At 38.8% G+C, this 10,412-nt stretch overlaps 1 protein-coding gene across 1 annotated transcript; it reads right to left on the bottom strand.

Moving 5' to 3' along the window:
* Nucleotides 1-6,339: 6,339 nt before the first annotated feature.
* LOC128984679 (uncharacterized) lies at nt 6,340-7,536 on the bottom strand. Its single transcript, XM_054404015.1, has one exon. It carries the CDS (start codon nt 7,534-7,536, stop codon nt 6,340-6,342), a length of 1,197 nt encoding a protein of 398 aa, XP_054259990.1.
* Nucleotides 7,537-10,412: the final 2,876 nt, after the last annotated feature.

Here is a 10,412-nt window from a genome sequence, read left to right as displayed (position 1 = left end):
ATATTAACATACAGGAATGCATTTGAGGTAAAATATAATAAACAGTATAAAATGATATAAAATTACATTTTCATCCATTTGTGAGCTATGTATCAATTTTTAAATCTATAGTTTATCGGTAAGCATAAAATCGATTGCAAACTGTTTACTGAGCAAAGTGAAAAGACTTTTTTAAAAATAAATATTATATTTCGCCTCAAAAGCGTTCCTACATGTTGGACATGTTCCAAGAAATAGCAAACAGGGTCCACAAAATATATGCCCACACGGTATCAGTACCACTGATGGAGTAGACTCCATACATATCGGACACTCAAGATGTTGTTCTCGGGCTGGCCCTGGGTCCATCGATGGTCTTGTGTGGTCATAGACGTTGTAGTCGTCATTTCTGTGTTCAGCCGCATACGATCGCATCAACCTGTTGTCTGCTGCCAAGGCTGTCGTCAGGGAATGATAAATTTCTCTGAAGACAGTAGCAGCTAACAATTGCTGTTGGATCGCACTCGTCCGAGCCACAAAGTAGCTGACGAAAACAAGTAGATCTCGAAGCTTCTGTATCCACTGTCTCACTACATTGGATGCTCTTGGATCTGTCCAGTCACATCGCCACTCCTCCCTTAGTTCTGCATTGGTGTTCTGTAAAATAAAACAGAGAGTCTTAGAGTTTGGAATTAAAAAATGTTTGGTATACAGACAATATGTTAGGAACTGTTTGGAATTTGAGTTTAACAACAGGTTAGTCGTGCTAAATATATAAAACATGCATGTTTTATGTAAAATGCATACCGTCACAATGTTGTCCACCCTGTCCAAGATGCGTTTGGAGACTAGTAGCTGGTTTGGTGATATGTAACCTCCAGAATGTTGGAGCATACCACAGCAGTACCCACACAACCCCCAGAAGCTTCTTGGGTCTGTAGAAGCTGTTCTCTGAGGCTGATTTGCTGCATTGCTAGCGGTAGCAATATTGACATTCTGGTTCTGTAAAAAATTAAAGACGATTAGTATTTACTATTTAAAACAAATGATTGATAACTTGTCTGTACCTATAGTCATTTACTATTTAAAACGATTTGTTGATAACTTGTCTGTACCTATAGTCTTCTAGAAACTTACACGGTGATTGGTTATGTCTTGTAGGGGTGTGGGTCGGTTCCGTTGTGGTGGTGGGAAGGCAAAAACGTCCTCGTCGTCCTCCTCCTCTTCTATAGGTCTTGAGGTTGGTTGTTCCGAACTGCGACGCAGGATGTTGGGCCGTCGAGAGCTGGTAGGGGTAGGAGGAGCATTGGTTGACTGGGCCTGATTGGATGGTGTCCTCCTGACCGACAACCAGCCTGATGAAGAAGAAGAAGCTTGATTTTCTGCCAGGATCCTCTGCATCCAGGCAGGGAGAACTCGTCGGTTCTCGTCAACCGGTTCGCTAGCTTGGGAGGTCGATGGAGTCGGGGCAGGGTTTGCAGTTTGCTGCCTGGCTCTTGAGGGTAGCCGAAGACCCATAAAACTCCTGCGGAACCGAGCTCTCAGGTGGTCGGGGAGATTCTCGATGGCTGTAATAAAGTCCTCCATCGCAGCATCGCAGGCCTGGGGGTTACCCTGAAAATTATAATAGTGCTCTTGAAAATATCTATACATGAATCTCTTTGAAGTGTTAAAAATCCTAGTTGTGACTCAACCCAAATTCATACATTATGTTTAAAGAAGGAGAAATATTGAATAATTATTATCATAGTAAATATCATTTTTGTAAAAATATAACTATTGCTAGTCCATTGAAGCAATATCTTGATAAACCATAGTTAAATATTTTTTGAATAAATACATACTCATTATTTGGATAAATATAGTCAGTTTGATAATATAAATCAATACTCTATGTAAAATAAATTGCATTATTATTATTAAATACATACGCTCGAGGCTGGACCTCGAAAGTGAGGCATGAGCCTATCTAGGCTTTGACGAACTCTCGTCCAAGCCTGATGATACTCGACATCTATTGAGTCTAGCGTCTCAGTCAACAACAGAGTTCGGCGTGCCTTAATTAGCATCTGCTGTGTAACATCCCTCTCCTCCCTTTCTATGTCAGTTGTATCATCTTCTTCGCTGGAGATCTCCTCGACCATGTCAAGGTTCTCTTCTGGTGCGAAGAGATCCCTGTCGTCTGAGGACTGCTGAGGAGCAGGAGGCTACATAAAAATAGTCAAAAATAATGTTTGTAATATAGATCTGATTTAAAAAGAATTTCTTTATAAAATTTAACTTATGTTTTTTGATAGCTTTTAGATTTTTAGTAAAGAGTAAACCCATTTATATGTGAACGTACTAGTGATTATGTTATAATAAAAAAAATAAATAAATAAAAAAAAAACAGGTTATGGTTAATGGAGAATCTTTAATAGTGAATAGTGTATATTTATAACATTGTTAATAACTTGTTGCAAAGGTTAATTTATAAGCGTATTAGGAGAATTATTAAACAGGTAGTTTTTAAAATATTGTAAAATCACATACCTGATTCGGGGGTCGGATAGCGACACAGCAGGTCACTATGAAGAGCATGTAGAAGAGCACAGCTGTAGAAGTTAGCTTGGTCATGTTGAAGCGACTGAGGCTTGCAACGATTGCGGGCGTATTAAATAGCGCTGGCTTCTTAACGTCAAGGCTCTACAAGGTCAGGCGTGTCCCGCCATTCTGAGACAAGGCATAGTTATTATGTAAGGGGCCTCACTTATAGAGATAGCTAACAAAAGACAAAACGCTATCTCCTATTTATATTTTTGACCCAAGTTTCCACACCACCTATGAGGTAGGGTCATGGCGCGTTCTTTTTTTGTTTACCCAGAGGCTTCCCCTGGAGGCCTAACCCTCTGGAGTCAAGAGGGACTAACATATGCTTTGACCAACCCTAGTTACATTAATATTACCACAACCCCCAGAGTTAAATTACATTAAGTAGTTTTCAGTTGTAAAAATGCTGTGTAAATGTTTGTTCATACTCACACACACCTATACTAGAGTTGTCACAAAGAAAACACATTTCACGGTTTTACAGGGGCTTATTCCCAACTTTGTTTCCTGTCAAAGTTAACCTAAAACGGATGACTTCACCTTTTTTTTTGTAACACATTAAACCAGGGGGAACATATCACGTTTTATGCTTTTTACGGCAACCCTGTGAGTAATAGTGTTGGTTTGGTCTGAGGAAAACATATTACGTTTTATGCTTTTTAAGGCAACCTCTCCGTATAGGATTTTACAACTGTTGACAGGATGACAGACTCTTTGGTTTTTAAAACTCACACACACACACACACACACACAACTCACACAGCAATTTTACATCTGAAAAGTATATTTACATCAATAGAAATCATATTTACAATAGAGCTAATCTAACTTTTTTTTTTACTTTTTATTTTTCTTAGTAATAACGAGAACGTATTCATCGTTGTTTCCATGAACCTTTTTCAATTCAGAAATGAAACTAACGTGATCACAAAGAAATTTCCCACTTACTACCTGGTACAAAGCAATGTTAGTCCAATCGACTTTATCTGCAAAATCATGAATAAATGATTCGGATAGGGTTTGATTTTCACTGATAATGGACCAACATTCGGCAGAGAAATACGATGCAAACTCTCTGAGAATTTTCTCATCGATTTGGCATCTTTTTAAAAGTATGTGCCAGTTAATTCTGTGAAAATACATTCTAAGCAATTCAATATCAAAATTATAATGAGTTGACAGTAAATCCCAGTTGAGAAATCCGGCAAATCTCATTATAATTTTATCATTTAAAACACCTACCGGCTCTTTTGGTTCGGAGGAGAGAATATCCCAAGCGTTTGTGTCCATCTTGTTTGGTGGCTGATGAAATAATGAATTTAGTTTTCGAATTTTAATTTGTAAAATGTTTTGGCACTGCGCAGAGCACATTTACCCCCACTATTGTGCTGAGGTAAAAGACAAATCATCTGTAAGTTTGAAGAAGAAGAATTCGTATACGATTCTTCGATAGCTTCAACATTGACATGAAACTCTTTAAGAAACTTAACTTTTTCGCTACCTTTGGTGTAAAGTGTAGCAAATGGTTTACAAAGAGTTCGGATTAACTCTTCATCGTATGGTATACCTTGAGTATCCCATTTTATGAAGTGAAAATGCCTCGTTAACCACCTGGCTGATCGCAACATTTTATTATTTAAAAATGATTCGTTAAAAGGAGCATCAAAAACTAAATGTGTGTGAAAATGTTTACTCACTATAGCAAACTCTTTGATTATAAAACGATTTTGATTATCTTTGAACCCGTGAAATTCAACTATTGCTGACAGTCCCTTAGTTTTATTATCGTCCTCGCCCTTCTCCTGCTTTTGTTGCTGCTGCTGCTGCTGCTGCTCTACTGATCCCATATTAACCATTTCTTGAAAAACAAAACTTCGTCAACTAATTTATTTACAAAATGTGTAGGCAAACCCGCGGGTGGAATAGCGTCGTCCTCCTCCTGTGAGATCAAAACGCGGTCTATGAACATTCGAATCAGTTCTTCGTTGGTAAATAGCTCGACAAGGTATTTTTTGATTTCGTGGAGACTGCGCACGAACTGATCCCACTCATCACGGTTTAAGAGAATCACTCGTTCTTTGTCGTGAATGGACACATAGAGATTACCAAACACCTTTCTTACTTTCAATGTGTATCCCAATTCATTAGTCGTGACACTGTAACCTTTTTTAGTTTCATCAGTCAAAGAGGATGTTATTTCATCAAAATGAACGGCTAAATCGTTAAAAGGACTATAGGGCCAAAAGATGTAGCTTTTCCCGGTTTTAAATAATACTCCTACAGTACGCATTAAACTTTCAAAATATCCGACTACTATGAATTTAGAACAGTCCTTGTCCAAATAGAAAATACTTTTTAAAAATATCTCTCTTATAGTGCTACGAGGAAGGGGCACCTTTGTGTTCTTCCTTCTGGGTTTTTTCGCGGTCATTACCTCGATCTGACCCGTGGTCTCCTCCACCTCCTCCTGCTCCGCCGGCTGTTGTGTTGAAAGAATAGTTGCTTTCTCGAACTCCATGGCTCACAGACTGATCCTCGAATGAATTTATTTTTACAATTATACAATTCCTACATATGTACCCCCACCCCTATTGTCTATTCGTTGTGATCATCATCATCATCATCATATTCACAATCATCGTCATCATCTTCATCATCTATTGCAGACATAGACCCGTCACTATCGGTAAACTGCAAAGACTCGGTATCCGAACAACTATCACTTTTGTACCAATCATTTTCCGATCCCCTGTTGATATTTTGACTAAAGATAGAGTACCGATTTACCAAATGGTACTTTAAACACCCGTACTTGTAAACGTTGAGTGGTGACTTTTTACTAGTATCCGTGTACATCACACGCTTCGGGTTATATGGTATTTCAGCTGTATAACTACTGTAAAATCTCAAACCGATTCCTTTATATTCAAACATTTCATTTACAATATTTTCCAACTCCTTTTCAGTGTACTCTTGTTTTAGTTGAGAGCGTGTAATGAATTCGATTGTTAAAAAATGAACATCTGACAAGTCGATAAAGTTTACAGGTTCTCTTCCGTTAATTTTATGTTTTTTTATCAAAACCATGTCCTCGTCAAAAAGATTTAGATTTATAAACGCGAGCTTGTCATGTTTTTCAATATTTTCACTTACCTCTGGATTTCCTTCCTGCGCGATCTTTTGGTCTTCAACACTCTTTGGCGTCTCCATGGCGACTGAATCGAAACAACACGTCTTTTTCACTTTGATTCACCATCGAGTGTATTTCGTCGAGTATTTGCAAAGCGCGACAGCGGTACATACCCGCTAAGCAGCATTTACAAGTATCTACTACATCAATTCCGGTTTCGTTTGTTTGTACACTTTCAACGCATTCTTTGTAATGTGAAAACTCGTCAGGCCCGGCGGTGTCCACTCTTTCTGTTAGATTGTGACGAGCAATATGATCGTCGAGACGATTTAAAAATTTCAACACTTTAAGTCTCTTTCTTAAAAGTTCCTCGTTCTCGACCGTCATAAATGCCGGATGGTTTTCTATATCTCGTTTGGCGTCCATGTCTCTGATGTAATTTTGCAAAATTATCCCGTCAAGATCAGAGGTCTGCGAGCGATTAATATTTTCAGCTCAGTTTCCTCAATTACAAGGCGACAGCACAAGGTGATCACGTGTCTGTGTGGCGCGCCTAGACCTTGGCCGGCCTTCGAACCCGGACCTCGGCCCTCGACCTCGGCCTTCGACCCCGGACCCGGATAACCAGTTGGCCTTGGGCCTCAGACGGAGATCTTTCGCACGTCGCCGGTTAGTGGCGTGTAAGTGTAATGGCAATCGTGAATGATGAGGCAATATCCCCAAGTGTTGGCGGGAAACTTTTTGTTAGTTTGAATGTCCAACTTCACTTCGACAGGGCCTGTCTTCATTGAATCGTTTTGTTTCGAACAATCGATTATGTAAATGGGACATTTTGTTGTATAATCTGTAAAGTTTAATATCGGTGAGCCTACTCTACCGTAATAAGAACTTTGAAAATTTGCGTAAGCGTCGTAAAACAACGCCGTATTTGAGAGTAGAGCGTCATAAGGGTAGTATATCGAATTTAGGTACACTTTTATATCTTTTACGTCACAAGAATCGAATTGTGACATATCCTTGGTGATGTCGTTTTTCCTACCTGTTTGAAAGCCGACAATTATGTACCTCGGTTTTTCCAACTGGTTGGTCGTACGGATAGGCCAGGAAAAGGAATCACTGGTCGTAGGTAAATTCGCATACTCATGCATTTCCCACTGTCTGAACGGTATGTGAATGTGTGGGTCTTTCTCGATGTACTTATAAAGTCTGAGTTTTGCCGAATCGTTTACCATCACATGAGGCACACGCCAGTATATCTTTACGATTTCCAATTTTAAAGTACCAGCTTCAGACGTACTGACGGCGTTCAGGTCGGTCGAGGACCTCAATAAAATAAGTTCTTGTTTACTATTGACGATTACCTTTCTATAATCCTCTGCGAATCCTAAAAGAAGTCTAAGCGGTATGGAGTATATAAAGTCTTTAACATTCACTGTCTCACCAGGCCCGAACCAACAGGCGTTCTGTAACACGTTTTTTTCTTCTTCCCGGATGGAAACCAAATTTTTCAAAGTCGTCGTGATTCCCACATTTCTAGTCCTATCGATTTCTTTACCACAGATCTCATAACGAACCTCGTCAAACAAAAATGCGATACCGTTGTTTACTAAATTAACATCTAATGCTGTCGCTCCTGTTGTTTTAGTTGCCTCTACTTTACCGTGAATGACAACGTAACTATCAAACGGCAAGGTAAGAATATCCTGTTGTAAGATCGGTATTCTGACTTCGTCGTTGTTTCTATAGCTACACGAGACGTATGGTTGATGATTATGATACTCCATACTAGTGACAGAGTCATCGTACATAGCAGCGTTTTCTATCGCTAGCATTGCCATTTTTTACTACTTTAAAACCGAGAGAACGTAGAAAACGTATATTTTTACAACTTAACTGGTCAGTCTTTCTTGATGAACTGACTTTTTGTGTAGTAGTTATTTCTCTAAATAGTATTCCCATCTCTACGTCTGAGATGGAGTCTTACACATATAGGCTCTCCACGAAAATTAACCAAATTACCGTCCTGGTCTCTTAAAGATACAGACAAGTTGTTTATCGTTTGAGCGATGACAGGCAAGTAAATCACATTCTTTGGAATCTCAATTATTTTATACCCCGGAGGTTCTGCAGGATAAAACTGGTGTATGACATGGCCTTCTATACCGTTTAAAAACGAGCCTCGACTGATATTACACTCAACACGTATGGAATTCACTTTAATTATATTAATTGGCAGGTCTGATGTGTGAAGTGTTGCGGCTTCGTATACACCTGGCTTGAAACCTAACACCTGTGCCAAACTGTCTTTTTCCGAAAAGTTAACTTTTTCACTACAACACAATTCTGCTTGTAGAGTGTTATTGTTTGCTTTTAATGAGAAGGTAATATTTTCACCTAATTTAGATTTTATATATTTTTCTATGTCCTCGATCTCATAGCTTCCCTCGGGAATAACGACCTTTTTGTTTTCACCATAGTAAAACTTGTCATTGATATTTGTTTCAATGTTGGGAATTGAGTTGTAAGTTGTTAAATCGACCAGACCAAGCTCCCAATCCCCGGTACTTACATCTATTGGATATGCTAGTTCATGTGACAAAACGCTAGATGTTCCCGTGAGACAAAACATTACTAGAAAGAAACCTTAAGCACAAGTGTCCGCAAATAACTGAATCGTAATTTTGTTCTCTTTTGTAATTATAGTAAATTGTGCAATTCCCAAAATACCTCAAGAGCTCTGATGGTGGTTTCAAACTACCAAAACTGTCATAATAATACACTCTGTTGTCTAATTTTCTAAAACATACCCAATGAGTGCCACCACCGCTTCCAGAATCCAGGTTTACTATTACTGATTCATATTTTTTGGGGTTTGAAGGTAGCATATCTCTCATGTACACTCCTCTAAAGTTTGGTATTTTAAGTAATTTTGCATATTTCTCCAACTCGTAGTTTGTTAGTGGTTTCACCGGGATTTTGATGTTTTTTTTTTCCTTGTAGTGCGTTTCTTTTTCTTGCCCGATCCTTGAACCTTTCTGTACGGTCTCAAGTATAACCCTTTACCTTTACTACTCTTGCGTTTTGGGGCTCGTTTCTTTTTGCGTCCTCCGCCGAACTTTGTTTTGGCTTTCATGGCTGTTGTAACTGTCCAGGCAGCTGCTTTTTCCACTAAAGACGAATCTGGGGCCTTGAATCTCTGCCAAGCCCGTTCAGCCAATTCTTGATCCGCACGTCTCCTGTTCTCTGAATCCTTATATCTAGAGTAGGCTATGTCGTGCACCTTACAAGCCTGATCTAATTTATTTATTCCTGGGTCCCCTCTGGCCAACCTTTTGGCTAGTTTAGTTCCAGGTCCACAATATTGATATCCTCCCGGTATATGAAGTTCGATGGGTAATAAGTCGATAGCTTTATTAAGAACCGAAGAAACTATACCTCTTCCTTGAACGGTTGTTTGTTTACATCTGAATCTCTTAGTTTTGGATTCTGACATTTTAAGTTGTTCACTTTCTTTAAGTAGAAGGTCTATTCAGTTCCTCGTCGATGAAAAGATCGTAGCTATTGGGTGGGAGAGGATGGACTTCTTCTTCTGCTCCACTCTTTTTTGCTACTGAATGATCGGCAAACAAAACTTCCCAATTTATGAAATCTTTTTCACCTCCTATCGGTATTGTAGCAGACCTACCGGTTTCCTTTTTATTTATATAATTATACAGTAACACTCCGAATTTTCTCAAGTTTTTATCATGGTAGTCTTTATTACTAGCTATTAAGCCCTCACATTTTGCAAGTCTTTCTTTAAATAATCTCAGATCCTCACGAAGTATTTCTAAGCTAGCAGTTAATGCTGAATGTTCCTTTAAACAAATGTTTTCTACAAAACGTTTTGTTGCAGCATCTCTTGGATGTCTAGGAACGGCTAAGTTATTTATTTGTTTTTTACCAGCGTCAAAGTCAGAGTCCTCACCCTGTGTCAAACACATTCGTTTTAAAGTCTGTAGATTAATAGCATCTTTTCCCTCAAGAGCGTCATCTACATTTCTCATCCTTTTAGACCCCAAATTAAAACCTCCACTCTCCAGTGGGATCAGTCTTGAATCCACATATAATTTGGACACCGCATCAAGTGATTCTACAGCCTCACCAATGTTAGTTAGGCGCTTGCTCTTTATATCGTAGTGCCCATCAGCTGTCATATCAAATCCATCGCCTTTAGGTCCTTTGACATTTTTTTCCGAGGACTTTGAGCTGCGTCCAAACTTGTCAATCGTCATTTTAACAATGCCTTGAATCTACTATTACCAAAACCCTTTATAAAGCCGGCCTCTTTCAACTCTTCCACAATACTAATAATTTCATTCGCATGCACTTTGTTTCCAGTTTCTGTGGACATAGCTATGTGTTCAAATCGCTCCACCAACTCGTTTGGATCGTCCCAATATAACACATCGTGGTGTTTTGTATTCTTCCACGCCATACCCTTACCACGACTGGGAAATAGTTTTTGGATAATTCTGATATATTTTTGCCCTCTACTTGATTTAATTTTACCGTTATGCCTGAAACCGTCTCTATGAGCATTTGTATCAAATAGTATACTTTTGTATTTATTTAAATCTTCATTCGTGTATGTATTACTATCTGGTAGTCTTTTGAAAAGTAATTCATAAAGACCTTCAGATGCCCCATAGTTTATACCACCTATTTTTATATT

This window comes from Macrosteles quadrilineatus, unplaced genomic scaffold (assembly GCF_028750875.1).
Source record: "Macrosteles quadrilineatus isolate MER2022 unplaced genomic scaffold, UCM_ALF_1.0 Scaffold_2__2_contigs__length_208266976, whole genome shotgun sequence".
Lineage (NCBI taxonomy): Eukaryota > Metazoa > Arthropoda > Insecta > Hemiptera > Cicadellidae > Macrosteles > Macrosteles quadrilineatus.
The sequence above is the reverse complement of the archived record's forward strand: the minus strand, read 5'-3'. Positions and strand labels throughout refer to the sequence as shown.